This window comes from Schistocerca cancellata, chromosome 1 (genome assembly GCF_023864275.1).
Source record: "Schistocerca cancellata isolate TAMUIC-IGC-003103 chromosome 1, iqSchCanc2.1, whole genome shotgun sequence".
NCBI lineage: Eukaryota > Metazoa > Arthropoda > Insecta > Orthoptera > Acrididae > Schistocerca > Schistocerca cancellata.
The window spans coordinates 475,575,064-475,595,322 of record NC_064626.1 but is presented as its reverse complement, the minus strand read 5'-3'; the positions used below and the strand labels follow the sequence as shown (position 1 = coordinate 475,595,322).

The 20,259-nt window shown below is 52.4% G+C and overlaps 1 protein-coding gene across 1 annotated transcript in view; it reads right to left on the bottom strand.

Annotated features, from left to right (window-relative positions):
- Positions 1–2,734: 2,734 nt before the first annotated feature.
- The window catches only part of LOC126177222 (28S ribosomal protein S18a, mitochondrial), a 70,728-nt gene continuing 53,203 nt past the window's right edge, over positions 2,735–20,259 (bottom strand). Inside the window, exon 4 of the mRNA XM_049924439.1 lies at positions 2,735–2,911. Within this exon, the coding sequence (XP_049780396.1) occupies positions 2,799–2,911 (113 nt within the window). The 3' untranslated portion in view covers positions 2,735–2,798. The remainder of the gene's footprint in view (positions 2,912–20,259) is intronic.

Genomic DNA, 20,259 nt, shown 5'->3' with positions numbered 1-20,259 from the left:
AATCTATTTTACTTACTGGTCCTTTGGCCATTTAGCACAACAGTATAGGTCATGTTAGATACATTATGTTTATACATGTACAAAAATAGTGTGAAAAGTTCTGGCAGAATGTAAATAATTGTGGAATCATTGACAGGCATACTGAAAAGAGAGGAAAAACTTGCTACATTTCAGAATAAATACACCAGTGTACACACACTGAACACTAAATTCTCACCAGAAGATAGGACAGCCATTCACAGCCTCAAAACAGATCCCTGCACACAAAGGCTCCACCTCTGTCATGATGAACTGTAGTGACTACCTGTTGGAAGGGTTCCACCAACTGCCCCAGTCCTCCACCTTCAATCTTTCACATAGTCATTCCATCTTGAAAGTTGAAGATTTCCTCCTCACCCTGACACACTGCATGCCCACCTCCTACATGCTCCCCAAAATCCACAAACCTAAAATCCTGGACACCCTATTGTAGCTGGTTATTGTGTTCCTACTGAAAGAATTCACACTCACGCTGACCAACACATCCAACCGACTGCCGAAGTCCAGGAAGATACTAACCACTCTCTTCACAGACACTACACCATCCCCCCTCCTTTACCTTGTGGATCCCTTTGTCACTGTAGATGCCACCTCCCCTTGTGCCCATGGCCTTGCCAGTATTTAACACCATGTCCTTCAAGACAACTACCACATTTCTCATACAACTTACCAACTACATCCTAATACACACTACTACTTCAAGGGGAGATATGTAAACAGATCTTTGGCACAGCCATGAACGCCTACATGGCACTGCTATGCCACCCTTTTTATGGAGCAACTAGATGAAACCATTCTAGTTTCCCAAAACCCCAAACACCTTGTCTGGTTCAGTTCAGTGATGAAATCTTCATGATCTGGACTCTGGGTGAAAACATCTTATTCTCATTCCTCTGCAGGCTCAACACCACCTCTCCCATCTGCTTCATGTGATGCTCCCATGCTCCCCAACACAATGTGCCATCTTCCTGGATGTGGACTTCCACCTCTCCTATGTCTGCATCCACACTTCCGTTCATATTAAACCCACTAACAACTGATAGCACCTGCATTTCACTAGCTGTTACCCCTTCCACATCAAAAAGTCCCTTTCATATAGCCTGACAGCTCAGGGACGGCATATCTACAGTGTGCTGAAGGTCTTATGAGAGCCTTCACAGACAGCCACTCCCACTAAACCTAGTCCGCAAACATATTTCCCGCGCCATAGTCTGACACACCCATAATCCTCCCATCACCTCAAGAATCAGCTACATAGGAGGGTCCCCCCTCATCACTTAATATTGCCCTGGACTAGAAAACTTGAGCCATATCCTTCATCAGAGCTTTGATTATCTATCATAATGCCTAGAAATGAGGAACATCCTACCCAAGATTCCTCTCATCCCTCTAAAATTGGTATTCCACAGCCCACCCAACCCAGCCTATACGACATCCCTGTCTATTCCTACGCAGCTCTTACCCCAACTGCTTGCCACAGGTGTCATATCCCTGTGGGACTCCTGGGTGCAAGACCTACCCAATCCGCCCAGCCAGTACTTCCTTCTTCAATCCTGTCACAGGACCACATCAGAAGCAACGTCACCTGTGAAAGTACCAATGTCAACTGCACAGTTTGAGCCTGCATGGTCGTGTATGTGTGTCTGTGTATTCTAACTGGGCAAAAAATTTATTCCGAAAGCTGACATTTTATTTCTTTTTAATGCTTGCCTGTCAATGAATCAATGCTCCTGTTAGTCTGTGAGTGGTCTCATTTAATCCTAAATGACACAGTCCAATCACTTTTGTGTGTCCACCAACTACGTTCATTGTCACCGTACAACAATTGTTCATGGACAGCAATAATGCAGAAATGGAATGATTTATCTGACATCGAAAGGGGCATGAACTAGTTAACATTTCTTCACTGTTTTATTACATAGTTCTTAGAATAATTTTCACTATTTCAAGTCTTTGGAACAGTTGAAAAATATATATTTCAATTGACAGATAGTATGGAACAATACTGTTAAAAGCTGAAAATATAACACATTACAATGAAGCAAATGAGAGAAAATTAAATGAAATTACTTTATGTAGTTGACAGCTGTCATTTTACACCACGTTATTCATGAAAACACAGAAAATTTCCTGTAAAAACTATCTTGTTCTTGAGTCCCAAGTGTTTTATTGTTATTTATTACTAAACTGCCAGCCCCTCAATATTTAAAAATAGTCCTCACATCAATATCAGGCTCTTTCTCAAGCATAATTATGAAATACACTTCAAGCTTAAGTTACCCTTACTGCCAACTCTGCACTGGCATACATTGATCTGTAGTATATATAACTCTATAGACCTATCAAGCACCTACCTCTATAGACCTATCAAGCACCAGTTTTCTCAGAGGTCTATATGGAAGTAGCCTATAATAGAATAAAAGTCAACTTAGCCAACAGAAACTTGTCTGGGGGGGGAGGGCGGAGAGACCATATTGGCATTTAGTGTGACACTGCTAAGACATTTCGTGTTCCAGTTAATTTATTTTATATGTGATGATAAAAAACATTATCAGCATTAAGCACTTTTCTTAGATTAAAAAGAAAATAATTTTTTTTCATATAATCTCAAAATAAAAACAGAGTTGATACAGTACTGTGTCAGGTTCATAATTTTAGGTCTCATGGGTTCGATAACATACGACAACACGACAGCAACATGTATCACTGATTTATTTTATGTACATTAAAACTATACAGATGTTACTGTTTTCTGTTGCTTAGTACTTGAACTTTATAGTAGACTCATCAAAGTATGTATTAAATTTCTTCCACTTCAATCGCCGTTTGGGGTCACGTTTGCTATTCGATGGTGCCAGGTTTGGCATAAGACCTGTGACGACATGAATATATCAGTACAAGCATTTGATTACTCTATTATAAATTTCCAAGCATACAAAATAACTGCAGCAGTCCTCTCAAAAGATAGATCACGAGAGAGAGAGAGAGAGAGAGAGAGAGAGAGAGAGAGAGAGAGAGCGCAATGAGGCATGAGTGGACAGGGGAAGTGGGGTAGGAAGACAGGAGGAGGGTAGGGAGAGATGGGAGAGGTTGAGGTGGGGTGAAAAGTAGGGATGAGGTATGAAGGTGGGGGGGTAGAAAAGTAGGAGGAAGGACAGGGTAGGGAAGTGGTGGATGGGATGACAATTTGTTAGTGTGCTAGGGGACAGTGGAGTAGGTAGAATGTGGAGCCAGGCAGGGAGGTGGTGGCACAAGGCAGGGCACAGAGATTGAGTGGAGTACAGCAAGAGCAGAGGCGAGTCAAGAAATGAGAGGGTACTGAAGAAACAAGGAAGGTGGCGGTTTGTCGAGAAGGGGTGTTTGGGAGAGGGATGCCGAGGGACCAAGGGCGGGGATGCCGAGGGACCAATGGCGGGGAGTGGGCCATTGAGAAATGTGGGGAGGGTGGTCAGGAAAGTGACGGTGTTGGCAGTTGTGAAATGCGGTGTGGGGGGGTGCGCTTCAGTAATGCAGGGGAGTGTGGGCGTCAAGAATCGCGAGGAGGGCGGGGGAGGTGGGCGTCGGGGACCGCGAGGAGGGCGGGGGTGGTGGGCGTCGGGAACCGCGAGGAGGGCGGGGGTGGTGGGCGTCGGGAACCGCGAGGAGGGCCGGGGTGGTGGGCGTCGGGAACCGCGAGGAGGGCCGGGGAGGGGGGCGTCGGGAACCGCGCGGAGGGCGGGGGAGGGGGGCGTCGGTAACCGCGCGGAGGGCGGGGGAGGGGGGCGTCGGGAACCGCGCGGAGGGCGGGGGAGGGGGGGCGTCGGGAACCGCGCGGAGGGCGGGGGAGGGGGGCGTCGGGAACCGCGCGGAGGGCGGGGGAGGGGGGCGTCGGTAACCGCGCGGAGGGCGGGGGAGGGGGGCGTCGGTAACCGCGCGGAGGGCGGGGGAGGGGGGCGTCGGTAACCGCGCGGAGGGCGGGGGAGGGGGGCGTCGGTAACCGCGCGGAGGGCGGGGGAGGGGGGCGTCGGTAACCGCGCGGAGGGCGGGGGAGGGGGGCGTCGGTAACCGCGCGGAGGGCGGGGGAGGGGGGCGTCGGTAACCGCGCGGAGGGCGGGGGAGGGGGGCGTCGGGAACCGCGCGGAGGGCGGGGGAGGGGGGCGTCGGGAACCGCGCGGAGGGCGGGGGAGGGGGGCGTCGGGAACCGCGCGGAGGGCGGGGGAGGGGGGCGTCGGGATCCGCGCGGAGGGCGGGGGAGGGGGGCGTCGGGAACCGCGCGGAGGGCGGGGGTGGTGGGCGTCGGGAACCGCGAGGAGGGCGGGGGTGGTGGGCGTCGGGAACCGCGAGGAGGGCGGGGGTGGTGGGCGTCGGGAACCGCGAGGAGGGCGGGGGTGGTGGGCGTCGGGAACCGCGAGGAGGGCGGGGGTGGTGGGCGTCGGGAACCGCGAGGAGGGCGGGGGTGGTGGGCGTCGGGAACCGCGAGGAGGGCGGGGGTGGTGGGCGTCGGGAACCGCGAGGAGGGCGGGGGTGGTGGGCGTCGGGAACCGCGAGGAGGGCGGGGGTGGTGGGCGTCGGGAACCGCGAGGAGGGCGGGGGTGGTGGGCGTCGGGAACCGCGAGGAGGGCGGGGGTGGTGGGCGTCGGGAACCGCGAGGAGGGCGGGGGTGGTGGGCGTCGGGAACCGCGAGGAGGGCCGGGGTGGTGGGCGTCGGGAACCGCGAGGAGGGCCGGGGTGGTGGGCGTCGGGAACCGCGAGGAGGGCCGGGGTGGTGGGCGTCGGGAACCGCGAGGAGGGCCGGGGTGGTGGGCGTCGGGAACCGCGAGGAGGGCCGGGGTGGTGGGCGTCGGGAACCGCGCGGAGGGCCGGGGAGGGGGGCGTCGGGAACCGCGAGGAGGGCCGGGGTGGTGGGCGTCGGGAACCGCGCGGTGGGCCGGGGAGGGGGGCGTCGGGAACCTCGCGGAGGGCCGGGGAGGGGGGCGTCGGTAACCGCGCGGAGGGCGGGGGAGGGGGGCGTCGGTAACCGCGCGGAGGGCGGGGGAGGGGGGCGTCGGTAACCGCGCGGAGGGCGGGGGAGGGGGGCGTCGGTAACCGCGCGGAGGGCGGGGGAGGGGGGCGTCGGTAACCGCGCGGAGGGCGGGGGAGGGGGGCGTCGGGAACCGCGCGGAGGGCGGGGGAGGGGGGCGTCGGGAACCGCGCGGAGGGCGGGGGAGGGGGGCGTCGGGAACCGCGCGGAGGGCGGGGGAGGGGGGCGTCGGGAACCGCGCGGAGGGCGGGGGAGGGGGGCGTCGGGAACCGCGCGGAGGGCGGGGGGAGGGGGGCGTCGGGAACCGCGCGGAGGGCGGGGGAGGGGGGCGTCGGTAACCGCGCGGAGGGCGGGGGAGGGGGGCGTCGGGAACCGCGCGGAGGGCGGGGGAGGGGGGCGTCGGGAACCGCGCGGAGGGCGGGGGAGGGGGGCGTCGGGAACCGCGCGGAGGGCGGGGGAGGGGGGCGTCGGGAACCGCGCGGAGGGCGGGGGAGGGGGGCGTCGGGAACCGCGCGGAGGGCGGGGGAGGGGGGCGTCGGGAACCGCGAGGAGGGCGGGGGAGGGGGGCGTCGGGAACCGCGAGGAGGGCGGGGGTGGTGGGCGTCGGGAACCGCGAGGAGGGCGGGGGTGGTGGGCGTCGGGAACCGCGAGGAGGGCGGGGGTGGTGGGCGTCGGGAACCGCGAGGAGGGCGGGGGTGGTGGGCGTCGGGAACCGCGAGGAGGGCGGGGGTGGTGGGCGTCGGGAACCGCGAGGAGGGCGGGGGTGGTGGGCGTCGGGAACCGCGAGGAGGGCCGGGGTGGTGGGCGTCGGGAACCGCGCGGAGGGGCCGGGGTGGTGGGCGTCGGGAACCGCGCGGAGGGCGGGGGAGGGGGGCGTCGGTAACCGCGCGGAGGGCGGGGGAGGGGGGCGTCGGTAACCGCGCGGAGGGCGGGGGAGGGGGGCGTCGGTAACCGCGCGGAGGGCGGGGGAGGGGGGCGTCGGTAACCGCGCGGAGGGCGGGGGAGGGGGGCGTCGGTAACCGCGCGGAGGGCGGGGGAGGGGGGCGTCGGTAACCGCGCCGAGGGCGGGGGAGGGGGGCGTCGGTAACCGCGCGGAGGGCGGGGGAGGGGGGCGTCGGTAACCGCGCGGAGGGCGGGGGAGGGGGGCGTCGGTAACCGCGCGGAGGGCGGGGGAGGGGGGCGTCGGTAACCGCGCGGAGGGCGGGGGAGGGGGGCGTCGGTAACCGCGCGGAGGGCGGGGGAGGGGGGCGTCGGTAACCGCGCGGAGGGCGGGGGAGGGGGGCGTCGGGAACCGCGCGGAGGGCGGGGGAGGGGGGCGTCGGGAACCGCGCGGAGGGCGGGGGAGGGGGGCGTCGGGAACCGCGCGGAGGGCGGGGGAGGGGGGCGTCGGGAACCGCGCGGAGGGCGGGGGAGGGGGGGCGTCGGGAACCGCGCGGAGGGCGGGGGAGGGGGGCGTCGGGAACCGCGCGGAGGGCGGGGGAGGGGGGCGTCGGGAACCGCGCGGAGGGCGGGGGAGGGGGGCGTCGGGAACCGCGCGGAGGGCGGGGGAGGGGGGCGTCGGTAACCGCGCGGAGGGCGGGGGAGGGGGGCGTCGGTAACCGCGCGGAGGGCGGGGGAGGGGGGCGTCGGGAACCGCGCGGAGGGCGGGGGAGGGGGGCGTCGGGAACCGCGCGGAGGGAGGGGGGAGGGGGGCGTCGGGAACCGCGCGGAGGGCGGGGGAGGGGGGCGTCGGGAACCGCGCGGAGGGCGGGGGAGGGGGGCGTCGGGAACCGCGCGGAGGGCGGGGGAGGGGGGCGTCGGGAACCGCGCGGAGGGCGGGGGAGGGGGGCGTCGGGAACCGCGCGGAGGGCGGGGGAGGGGGGCGTCGGAACCGCGCGGAGGGCGGGGGAGGGGGGCGTCGGGAACCGCGCGGAGGGCGGGGGAGGGGGGCGTCGGGAACCGCGCGGAGGGCGGGGGAGGGGGGCGTCGGGAACCGCGCGGAGGGCGGGGGAGGGGGGCGTCGGGAACCGCGAGGAGGGCGGGGGTGGTGGGCGTCGGGAACCGCGAGGAGGGCGGGGGTGGTGGGCGTCGGGAACCGCGAGGAGGGCGGGGGTGGTGGGCGTCGGGAACCGCGAGGAGGGCGGGGGTGGTGGGCGTCGGGAACCGCGAGGAGGGCGGGGGTGGTGGGCGTCGGGAACCGCGAGGAGGGCGGGGGTGGTGGGCGTCGGGAACCGCGAGGAGGGCGGGGGTGGTGGGCGTCGGGAACCGCGAGGAGGCGGGGGTGGTGGGCGTCGGGAACCGCGAGGAGGGCGGGGGTGGTGGGCGTCGGGAACCGCGAGGAGGGCGGGGGTGGTGGGCGTCGGGAACCGCGAGGAGGGCGGGGGTGGTGGGCGTCGGGAACCGCGAGGAGGGCGGGGGTGGTGGGCGTCGGGAACCGCGAGGAGGGCGGGGGTGGTGGGCGTCGGGAACCGCGCGGAGGGCGGGGGAGGGGGGCGTCGGGAACCGCGCGGAGGGCGGGGGAGGGGGGCGTCGGGAACCGCGCGGAGGGCGGGGGAGGGGGGCGTCGGGAACCGCGCGGAGGGCGGGGGAGGGGGGCGTCGGGAACCGCGCGGAGGGCGGGGGAGGGGGGCGTCGGGAACCGCGCGGAGGGCGGGGGAGGGGGGCGTCGGGAACCGCGCGGAGGGCGGGGGAGGGGGGCGTCGGGAACCGCGCGGAGGGCGGGGGAGGGGGGCGTCGGGAACCGCGCGGAGGGCGGGGGAGGGGGGCGTCGGGAACCGCGCGGAGGGCGGGGGAGGGGGGCGTCGGGAACCGCGCGGAGGGCGGGGGAGGGGGGCGTCGGGAACCGCGCGGAGGGCGGGGGAGGGGGGGCGTCGGGAACCGCGCTGAGGGCGGGGGAGGGGGGCGTCGGGAATCGCGCTGAGGGCGGGGGAGGGGGGCGTCGGGAATCGCGCGGAGGGCGGGGGAGGGGGGCGTCGGGAATCGCGCGGAGGGCGGGGGAGGGGGGCGTCGGGAATCGCGCGGAGGGCGGGGGAGGGGGGCGTCGGGAATCGCGCGGAGGGCGGGGGAGGGGGGCGTCGGGAATCGCGCGGAGGGCGGGGGAGGGGGGCGTCGGGAATCGCGCGGAGGGCGGGGGAGGGGGGCGTCGGGAATCGCGCGGAGGGCGGGGGAGGGGGGCGTCGGGAATCGCGCGGAGGGCGGGGGAGGGGGGCGTCGGGAATCGCGCGGAGGGCGGGGGAGGGGGGCGTCGGGAATCGCGCGGAGGGCGGGGGAGGGGGGGCGTCGGGAATCGCGCGGAGGGCGGGGGAGGGGGGCGTCGGGAATCGCGCGGAGGGCGGGGGAGGGGGGCGTCGGGAATCGCGCGGAGGGCGGGGGAGGGGGGCGTCGGGAATCGCGCGGAGGGCGGGGGAGGGGGGCGTCGGGAATCGCGCGGAGGGCGGGGGAGGGGGCGTCGGGAATCGCGCGGAGGGCGGGGGAGGGGGGCGTCGGGAATCGCGCGGAGGGCGGGGGAGGGGGGCGTCGGGAATCGCGCGGAGGGCGGGGGAGGGGGGCGTCGGGAATCGCGCGGAGGGCGGGGGAGGGGGGCGTCGGGAATCGCGCGGAGGGCGGGGGAGGGGGGCGTCGGGAATCGCGCGGAGGGCGGGGGAGGGGGGCGTCGGGAATCGCGCGGAGGGCGGGGGAGGGGGGCGTCGGGAATCGCGCGGAGGCGGGGGAGGGGGGCGTCGGGAATCGCGCGGAGGGCGGGGGAGGGGGGCGTCGGGAATCGCGCGGAGGGCGGGGGAGGGGGGCGTCGGGACTCGCGCGGAGGGCGGGGGAGGCGGGCGTCGGGAATCGCGAGGAGGGCGGGGGAGGCGGGCGTCGGGAATCGCGAGGAGGGCGGGGGAGGGGGCGTCGGGAATCGCGAGGAGGGCGGGGGAGGGGGCGTCGGGAATCGCGAGGAGGGCGGGGGAGGGGGCGTCGGGAATCGCGAGGAGGGCGGGGGAGGGGGCGTCGGGAATCGCGAGGAGGGCGGGGGAGGGGGCGTCGGGAATCGCGAGGAGGGCGGGGGAGGGGGCTTAGGGAATCGCGAGGAGGGCGGGGGAAGGGGGCGTCGGGAATCGCGAGGAGGGCGGGGAAGGGGGCGTCGGGAATCGCGAGGAGGGCGGGGGAAGGGGGCGTCGGGAATCGCGAGGAGGGCGGGGGAAGGGGGCGTCGGGAATCGCGAGGAGGGCGGGGGAAGGGGGCGTCGGGAATCGCGAGGAGGGCGGGGGAAGGGGGCGTCGGGAATCGCGAGGAGGGCGGGGGAAGGGGGCGTCGGGAATCGCGAGGAGGGCGGGGAAGGGGGCGTCGGGAATCGCGAGGAGGGCGGGGTAAGGGGGCGTCGGGAATCGCGAGGAGGGCGGGGGAAGGGGGCGTCGGGAATCGCGAGGAGGGCGGGGGGGGGGGCGTCGGGAATTGACGGAGGGAGGGAGGGATTGAGGAAACGGTGGGCGTAAGGGAGGGAGGGATTGAGGAAATGGGGGGTGGGATGGAGGGATAGAGGAAACGGGGGAGCAAGGTAGTGAAAAAGGGAAGGGGGAGAGAAAATGCGAGGGAAGGGTGTACAAAAAGGTTGGGGGGGGGGGGGGGTAGAGAAAATGCGACATGAGGGACAGAGAAGAGATTTGAGAATGAGGGCAGTAGAGGAACGAGACTGAGACAGAGATATATATGCGGCGGGTCAAATGCACACAAATATAATAAAAGTGACATAATAAAATGAATACATTAGATACATGCTAATTGCTTATTGTTACACATGACAAACTATTTTTATTTATGAAGACATATTGAAGACATAAAGAAGACATATTGACATCATCATTATGCTCTAGCCTAACTGAGCAGGTGTTTTTCTAACAAATTTTTGAATGTACTAACATGGAACAGTTGCGAATCACACAACCTATAAATGATTCAGTATCGTAGATGTCAAATTTTTAAAACTCCTAATTATTGTTTACTAGCAACCTGGCATGGCTCTGAACAGGTACATTCAAGTATTTATGGCCAGATGATTTGTTTATGGGTGGCTCCATACAGTTATGAATAAAATTCATTACGTCAGTGAATATCATCACTTTCATAATGTATGCAAAACACACCAGGATAATTGTCAGAAAGCACGAGGGTTGTGTGTTCCTAATTCAATTGACATTTGGAGTGACACATTATGGCAAAATGGGAGAACATCATGATGTAAATAATATGCTGATATAACAAACAAACATTCTTTGGGGATCATGGGTGTACAATGTGTGTGACTGATTCAATATGTATTTGAGGCTGGCTGAGGCGACACAAATAAAAGAAAAAAATAACTAAAAACACACATGCTGTACATGTTCTGCTCGTGTCCAGCACTCTTCTTATAAAGCTGAGTATCACAGTGATGCATTATTGAGATTCATTTCTGCATTTGGTCTCTTTATGGCAAACTACTAAAATGTGCTGCGCAAAGAATCAACTCTTAGTCTTCGTTTGATTCAAGGAAAGCAGCAAGTTGAAAGTTCAGTAATCTGCTGCACTGCCGAAACATTATACTGTATGTAAACCAAACAAAATTGCTGAACTAGTTTATCGAAAAACATTTTCCTTATAGCACAAATATTAAAACCACATTTTTGGATTTGCACGTTCTTTCACTTTGCGGTTGTTTTCAAATGACTGCTAGGGAACTATTGGTTAAAGATTTGATTATTTCATACTGTAAGTCACACGTAACAGCCTAATGATGAGTTGGTTACCTTTACATTGTTGGTCATATTTATTGCGACACTTCAAATCTGAGTAACCCACTGCCTGTTGTTCGAAGAATTTGCACTGAATTAAGAGTGCAAATTGTGATTGCTAATCTGAGGTAAGCAGTTGTTGGTAGTATGAAAATGTAGCATATTTCAAAATGTGTACCTCCATATCATTGAGAGGTGAATGTTAAAAAAAAAGTGACCCAGCTGAGGTTCATCCCACAACCTTTCAGTTTTGAACCACATGCTTCACCGCTAGACCAACAAACCACATTCAAATCGGATTTTGTTTGCTGTCTTCCCAATGCATTGCTGCTCTCTCATGTTAGGGCAGCTGTATGGTAGATGGTAATGCCACCATTTTCACAACACAACTTTCATTCATCGTAAGTCAGACAGTCTGTACAAAATATTTATAAATTATTATGTATTTATAAATTATATACAGAAATCTATCTCGTTAATCAGTGTATCTATTAGTGAAAACTTGAGCTACATCCCTACAGCAGTTTCTGAAATTAGCCTGCACATACACACAGACATGAAAAGGTGACTTCAATTTATAAACAGAGAGAGATTTAATGTATGTGTGTATCTCCATCACTTGCTATGAACAATTTTTGCAACAGTTTCAGATTTAACTTCCATGCACCTGCTACGAAATTATTATACCGAACTTACAGGATGCCAATTTCTCCTGCAAGAAATCTGGCATTCTGATGAGAAAATGTTAGTATGGTCCTCAGTATGTACTCTGCATTAACTAAAGGAAACACTGACATGCCTGTAAGGATACGTGATGCCACACAACCAACTGTGAGGGAATTCTCATGACTACAGTACAGTTCCTATAGCAAAAGTGGCCAATCTCCTTCCAAATCGACTCTCTTTATGTGGTAGTCTTAATTATGTATTACTGCCAGCCCTAACAATAGTCTTGATATATCCTATCTTCACGGACACCTATTTAACACTAACAAATGTTTTCAAATCTCTTCTGATGTAGTCCCCAACAGTCAGGCTTTACTTCTCACCCAGTGTGGTAAGTCTCCCCTGACCCATGGTTCTAGCTGACTTTCCCTAAATCTACCCCTTTCCTTGACCTCTCCAGCCCTCTCCTACATCCTTCTTCCTCCCCGTTCAACTCTTCTGCCTGAAGGAAAAGCCACTGGCTCCAAAAGCTTGCCCAGTTACAATCTCCTTTTGTATGTGTGTTCTGCCGCCATTTGGTGATTAGATTTTATATCTATCCAATTGAATAATTCTGTCTAACAAATGTAGTGACTGTTATGATGAGAAAGTTTTATGTACTGCAAGTTGAGGCCATCATTATTATTTACCACTACACAAACTATCACTAGACGTAATATTTTATACATTTGTTACTGAGTTTTTCTACTTTTCTGTAACCTGTTCAAATCTTGTATATGGTTTATAAATGTTTCTTTTCTGAATGTATTTTATGACAAAACTATCGTACTTCTGTGGAATCCTTGTCTTTCATCACATTTGTCTGTTACTGAATATTAATTATATGTGTACTGATGGTGACACCAACAAACCATATCACCACCCATCATTGGCACAACAGCTGAATTCCAATTTTCCTTATGTCCTCTCTGACACATTCCTACCAGTACATTGCTTGAGGACTCCAACATTTTAATCTTAATGTAGCTGACAATGTCTCATTCATTATATAGATTATGTAATTCGTAGCTGAATCTCTCTCCAGGCACCATTTTCTTTCACTGGCCCATTAATTTGTCTCAAGGCCTTCCTTTAAAACATATCAAGCTGCTCTTCACCAAATTTTGTTGGTGTCCATGTTTCAGCTTCTTATGTTAGAACCAGCCTCACTAAAATTTTATACAATGGAACTTTGTTTTTCACGAACAGAAGATCAGATGGCAGATGTTTGCTGAGATGGACAGTATTCAGTTCCGTATTTCAGAGCTAAGATTGTTCTTACAGTTTACTTCTGATCCAAGTTAAGTGCAACTATACACGCCTTAAAACTTACAGGAATCCATTACTATGAACAGGGCTCTTTATGACAATCTTTATTAGTTACATGCATGTACTTATTTCTCCCTTCATTTATTTGTAGGTTCATCTTTTAGGAGCTCTTTCACGACTTTTAAAGCCTTCTTTGATCCCTCTTAGTGTTATTTCAGTTGTATCAATATGTTCTGTATGAGTCAGGATCTGTCCTGATTTGTACAGGATCGTCTCCCTTATATTGGCACCCACCATTTTCTGTATTTTATCTAGACTCCTTGTGTTTTCCATAGTTACTTTAACTATGGCAATCAATTTATTAGGAACCCCTCTCTCTCTCTCTCTCTCTCTCTCTCTCTCTCTCTCTCTCTCTCTCTCTCTCTTCCCCACTGCAATAGACACCTCCCCTCTGTCAATAATTCTGAATGCTGATTTGAAGGCCATAAAAACGTGATGTATAATAATACCAACTCCTTCACATTTTCCTAATATTAAGCATATCATTAAGATCTGATCAAAGGTAGGTCTCCCTTAACGAAATCCACATTGATAGTCAGCAACCTTTTCGACATAGGGTGCGAAAGCCTACTAAAGAGGATGTTGGAGAATATTTTCAATGCTGTAGGTAATAGGCAAAGTCCCTATAATGAGAGCACACCACTGTATCATCTTTCTTGCTTTCTGGGAATATGATACCTAAATTCCATTCATCAGGAATATTTCCATCTACTCAAATCTTAATTACAAGCCTATGGAAATGTTTGACAAACTCCTTTCTTGCATTTTTAATCAGTTAAATTCATATTATGTCCATTCCTGGTGCCTTGTTTTTCTTCAGATTTTGAAGGTCACCTCCACTTCCTCAGCAATTGGTGCTGCTACAGTTTCTTTCATGTTCCTTGTGTTCAAGGTTTGTAATATTCCTCAGTTCTCAGCTAACCCCCATCCAGCAATTTTTCAGTGTTGAGCCCACCTTTTACATATGGCTTCATCACTACAAAAGACAGAGCCACCTGCCTCTCTACATAAATTCATCCTAGGCTTAAACCCCTTTCAGCTCTTATTTAAAGCTATCGCCTCTTTCATCCTTTTTGAGCTGTTCCATTTCTTCCAGTTCTTTTCTTTTATACTCTTTTGTGCAGCTTCTTTCCTTCTCTTCTTGCTCTACTATAATCTTCTACAGATCTTTGGGTATGGTACACCTGTGCATTCTCTTGTGCACACGCTTCATCAAACCAGCCATCAGATATGGCCCAACCTACTTTTCCTAAAGCTTCGCCAGGAGCTTTCGTCAGGGTGTCTTTTAGGTTCTTCCATATTTCCTCAATACTCTCACTGTCAGGAAAGTTTGCCAGGTTTCCTTGAGCTTTTTAATGCAAAATTTTCTTGCACAAGGCCATGTACCTTCCTTGCATTAGATATTCAACTTCTGACTGTTGTTATTACAAGGCAATGGTCAGCGTAGACAATAGCATTTTATAGCCTTTAACATAGATTAGGCTGAACAGATGTCTTACATCTATTAGGAACTGATTAACTTGGTTAAAATTATTTCCATCTGGAGACTTCCAAGGAACCATTTGGGCATATGTCTTTGCATCGTGGTGAATGCCATCTAGTGGCTGCTAGAGATCAGTAACAAAGCTAGTAAAGGTCCAATGTTGCGGGTTGTATACACTAGCAATCAAGGTGCTGCTGTTATTTCAGTGTTGCACCCAATACCTTTATTCCTGCTGTAGTTCTATGAGTAGGACAAGTCTGAGAAGGTAGGATGGCAGTTGCTTCATACTCACTGACTTGTTCCTTCTTTCTGAAATGTACAGGTGTGTAAGTTTAGCTGTGGCTTAACTCTGAAGCTGAGTGCATGTTCTTGCTGTGCTGTGTAGCACTGATAGGAAGGAAATGACAGACTCTGATGAAGCTGCAACTTCTGGGACTGTACAGAATGTAGAACGAAAATTACTTGATAGAGTGTAGATAATTTCAAGTGTGCTCCAGAAGAGAAAGAGTGACCTCCCGAAAAAGTCTGAAGCTGTTGTGTATGCTGCAGATGGAAAACATACAAAGTTTGTACAACACAAACAAAATGCTTGTATCCTTGTTTATTCCACTTCCTCCATGAGGAAACATACATGGTTCCATCAAAAGAAAACAGGATACACATCAACCTCACTCTTGCATCCCTGCAACCGGAAAGGATGATATCTGTGATTCAATGGCACTTGTTACTGCAAAGATATTAGACCATTCAGTGTAGTTCATGGCTCTAATTTCAGAAAGGTAGTGCAACCACTCATATCTGTAGGAGTGAAAGTGGGCTGCAATGATGTGGAGACTACACTACCTCACCCGACTATGGTTAGTCACTATTAAAAAGTGCTGGTTCCATGTGTTATTGCTGCTATTACTGACAAAAGAGCCTCTTTCCAAACTGATATGTGGATGGAGGATACACACAAAATAACATACACTACAGTGACTGTATCCACTACAATGGTGTGTGTGTGTGTGTGTGTGGGGGGGGGGGAGGGGGGGGGAGGACAGGAAATTCCTAATAACATCTTTATTTCTTAATATTTTACACAAAATTTTTACACCACTTCAACACACTTCTTCAAATGATCCTGCCACTGTTCAAAACTTTTTTTAACTTCACTTATCAGGATGTTCTTTATGCCTTCCACGATTTTTGTTTTACCATCTCCACAGTGGCAAAAAGAAATCGCATGGGGGGGGGGGGGGGGAGGCAAGATCTGTATCATGCCATTTTTGGTCAAAAACTTGTCTTCCACTGACTTGATTGATGCTTCGTTTTGGAATTGTATCAACTGCACCACAATTCATCACCAGTAATCACCATGAAAAAAAATTCAGGGTCCTCTTTGAGCTGATTTTTAAGCTCAAAACAAGCCTGAAGTTGATGCTCCCTTTGATCATCTGTGAGAAGGCAAGGAATAAATCTGGCTGTAACCCTTCTCATGTGCAAATCTTCAGGTAAAATCCTCTGAATTGAACAACAAGATATTCCAGACATCTCACAGAGTTGATCAATGGTTCGGGTATGGTCTGCACAAACAAGGGCATTGATTTTGTCGAAGTTTTTGTCCCTTCTTGACCTGAATGAGATTCGTCTTCAACTGAAATTCCTCCATTTTTAAAACGTGAAAACTACTCAGACTCTGGTTTTACTTAGAGCAGCATCCCCATAAGCAGCCTTAAGCAGTACAATAGCTTCAGCGGCCAATTTCACCGACAGGAAACAAAATTTCACAGCCGCGCATTGCTCTGGACAACCTGCCATCATGTTTTCGCCGAAATAGAAGAAGTTGTTTTAGTAAAAAAAAAAAAAAACTCGTGGGTGAACCGATACCCTCACAGTGATGCAACTTTGCATACTGGCTCAGAGGGTGTGACTAATGGACACCTGGTCGAACAATGGGTTCCCCCTTCTCCCTCCCCAACGCAGTCCAATTCCCGTTGCTTTTGGGTCCCCCACTCATATTAGTGAAACATGGCACACAGACAACAGAGTATTGTTTACCAACCTATTTCCTGATAAGGAAACAACAGGAGTTAACATTTTATCAGAGCTTGTTTGCTGTTTCAAGTTCTTGATAATTTCTGAGGTCTTAATGAATTCAGTACCTTTCATAACAGATCAACGTTTTAATACAATGGCAGCTCTGAAATACATCACATGACTTCCTTGCACTTGTAATGGTCTTAACACTATGTCAAACATACTTTTAAGTCACAGTTTCTAACATTGCAGCCACAAGTAACTCCTGTAGGAGAGACAATTAACTTGCGTAAAGCACTAGTGGCACACTGTAAGAGAGTTGGTTTTTCAAAGCGACACAGAAAATCCCAGACAAGACATTGAAGTTCGATGGAACAGTTTGTTAGACATGGTAGTTTCAGTTTCTGATACTTGGACTGAGGTTACAGAATTACTCCCACAAAAGAGTTAAGCAGACTTAAGAATATAAATGAACATACCCTAAATAAGTTGCCATGTTCCTCATGCCATTCAAAGAAGCTAGTAACGACATACACTGAAGTGTCAAAGAAACTGGTATAGGCATGCATATTAAAATACAGATATATGTAAACAGACAATACAACACTGTGGTCGGCAACACCTATATAAGACGAGAAGTATATGGCACAGTTGTCAGATCGGTTACAGCTACTACAATTGCAGGTTATCAACATTTAAGTGAGTTTGAACATTGTGTTATAGTCTCCACACAAGCAATAGGACACAGCTTCTCTGAAGTACCAATAAAGTGGGGATTTTCCCGTACAACTACTTCACAAGTGTACTGTGAATATCAGGAAAACTAGTAAAACATCAAATCTCCGATATCAATGTGACCAGAAAAAGATCCTGGAAGAATGGGGACAATGGACACTGAAGAGATCAACATGATAGAAGTGCAACCCATCTGCAAATTGCTGCACATTTCAATGCTGGGCCATCAACAAGTGTCAGCGTGCGAACCACTCAATGAAACATTATCAATAGAGCTTTCATAGCCAAAGACCCACTTGTGTACCATTGATACAGCACGACACAGAGCTTTATGCCTCGCCTGGGCCCATCAACACTGATATTGGACTGTTGATGGCTGGAAATATGTTGCCTGGTCGGACGAGTCTCGTTTCAAATAGTATCGAGCAGATGGACATGTACAGGTGTGGAGGCAACCTCATGAATCCATGGACCCTACATGTCAGCAGGAGGCTGTTCAAGTGGTGGAGACTATAATGGGGTGGGACGCCTACAGTTGGAGAGATATGGGACCCCTGATATGTCTAGATATGACTGACAGGTGACACAAATGTGTCCTGTTTGATCACCTGCATCCATTCATGTCCATTGTGCATTCCGATGGACTATGGCAATCCCAGCACATCCGATAGCCACTGATCTCCCCAGACATGAATATTAATGAGCATATCTGGGATAGTTTGCAACATGCTGTTCACATGAGAGTGCCACCCCCTCATTCTCTTATGGATTTATGAACATCCCTGTAGGATTCATGGTGTCGATTCCCTCCAGCACTACTTCAGTCGTTAGTCAAGTCCATGCCACATCATGTTGGGACACTTCTGTGTGCGTGTTCAGGAGGGGGGGCTGCATTATATTAGGCGGAAGTACGAGTTTCTTTGGTTCTTCAGTGTAGAATGTGACAACTAGCCAACTCTCCATTTAGAACTTATTTGACAATGTAAACTTCTGGATGATCACTTGGGCCCCAATGAATTAGTTAGTGATACCATGGCAATATTTCAATTAAGATGCAGAAGTTACATGGATGGAAGCAATGGTAGGATCCAACTGCACTTGTACCACAAGATCGCAGCATTTTTGTGGTCCCCACATCATGAACTTTGATAATGAGCACTGAAGACAGAGCCAATGTCTTCAAAGCGATTGGTGCTCTGTGTGCAAACATTTCAGGTGAGTAAACAGCTAGATATGCCTAATATTCTTTGTTCATGGAACATGATTACAAGTGAAAGTTGCTACAAGTGCAACATCAGTTCTTTCTAGTTACTCATGGTTCACGTGAAAGTACACCAGGCCCATGGAAACTGCTGAGCCATTTAAGTTCCAGAAGTATGCAAGACGTTTAAACCGCATGTACACACATCGTGAATTATTATTGTGCCTCTCAATTGCTGCTAACGGAAAGGGTGCACAGGTGGAAACTGATGATGGATGGTGAAAACAACAAGAAATAACAGTAATGTCTCTGGCACATGTAGCTAGGAGCAAACTCTGTATTCCAGCATCGAGTAAGTCTAATGAGAGGAACTTCAGTGCTGCAAGTTTGGTTGTTACCAAATGCTACTATTCAGATATTAGAAGTAATATTATGATATTATGTTACTTAAATCTAATGATCCTTTATAATGATTTCCTAGAAAAGCCTAAATCATTTCTGTAATTTTTCGATGACTGCTCTAAATTTATTTTAATACTTAACCACTTTTCAGAGAAACCATCTAATACTTTTATTGCCTTGGACTTGGTTACTGGGCGACCCTTCCCAGATTCGCATGGGTGGCACTAATTATCTATGTTCAGACAACTTGTTTGGTGTAGTGGTAATACATTATATACATAAATCATCCTTGTAAAAACAGTCGACCAGTTTGTGAAACTGTCTCAAAATCCCTACAGCAGTTTCTGAGATTATTCTTCAGATATAGACAGAAAACTGTGGCAGGGGGACTTAAGTTATGCTATGTATTGATAGTCGTCATTGTAATAATGTGTGTTTAGCAGCAATGCTGAAATTGCTCATGTACTCTCTTCCCTTTCTGCACTGACACAACAAATTGCATCTGACTACAGTCTCAAGTGGCATGTTGTCAGTTACAGAGCCAGCAGCAGAGATTTGCAAGTCAAATCTCTGATCACATGGAGTTTACGTTAGAGGATCCACTGATGAGTCTAAAGTGAATTCATGGAGTGCATTTCTGATCTCTAGTGGTTGCTACATTTTTGTTCTTTATGGTTGCTAATTATCAGGCATTAGTTGCATAATTTAGAAACTGGTATGAGCGTCCTGTTTATACCCACCAGCTTGGATGACAGAAATGTTAGAGCTCAATAAAAGTGTAAGGTAACACAAGTGTTCAATTAAAAGAATATGCTGAACCACAGACTTCCTTGAAGATTAATAGAGCCAAAACAAGTTTGGACTTCTTTCAGAAACAAAGTACTCAATCTCTCACAATGACTTCAGTTTCTGCTCTAACCACTGTCACCTTTCTCAGATTCAGTAACCTCACTGGTTGCCGAAGATAGATAAAAAGTCATTTCACAACTCTTAGTTTGACAGTACAGACTGCAAGCAATGGCAGAATATACAAGAGTGAACTACTGGTAGTTGTCAAATGACATGTTATTTGCATTTATACAAAGGTACATAGGCACCATATTCCATGACAATATTTGTGGGCACAGGTATTTTACAGCCAGCCTTGTTTGTTTCCTCCTTTTCAGTAGAATTCAGAAACAAATGTGTAAGACAATTCACTGTCATAATACACTGCATTGCACATATTATTTGCAGTCTTAAATGACGGAGTAGATATTACACTGTTTGGATTCAAATAATTTGTCTGAGCTATTAGGATAAGATTTTTAAATATTCTAACCCTTAAGGAAAAGGTGAACAATTAACATGAATGCAGTTCAGGGAACCGCTGCTCACGAACGATAGAAGCATTCAAAGCAGCAGCTATCATTCCGTTTTGTTGAATGCTACTTCTAGACATTGCACATTCAGCTCCTTTTTGACATTTTCTTTTAGTCAGCCTGTCATTCCTCAAAGCATATAGATGATAGCAAACATCTGGATGACTGCAACTTTGTTCACCCACGAGGAATGCCTAGTGTAGCAAATGCAGGTCATTGACGCCCTTCTAGGTGATCTAGTCAGCCTGCTTGGGACTACC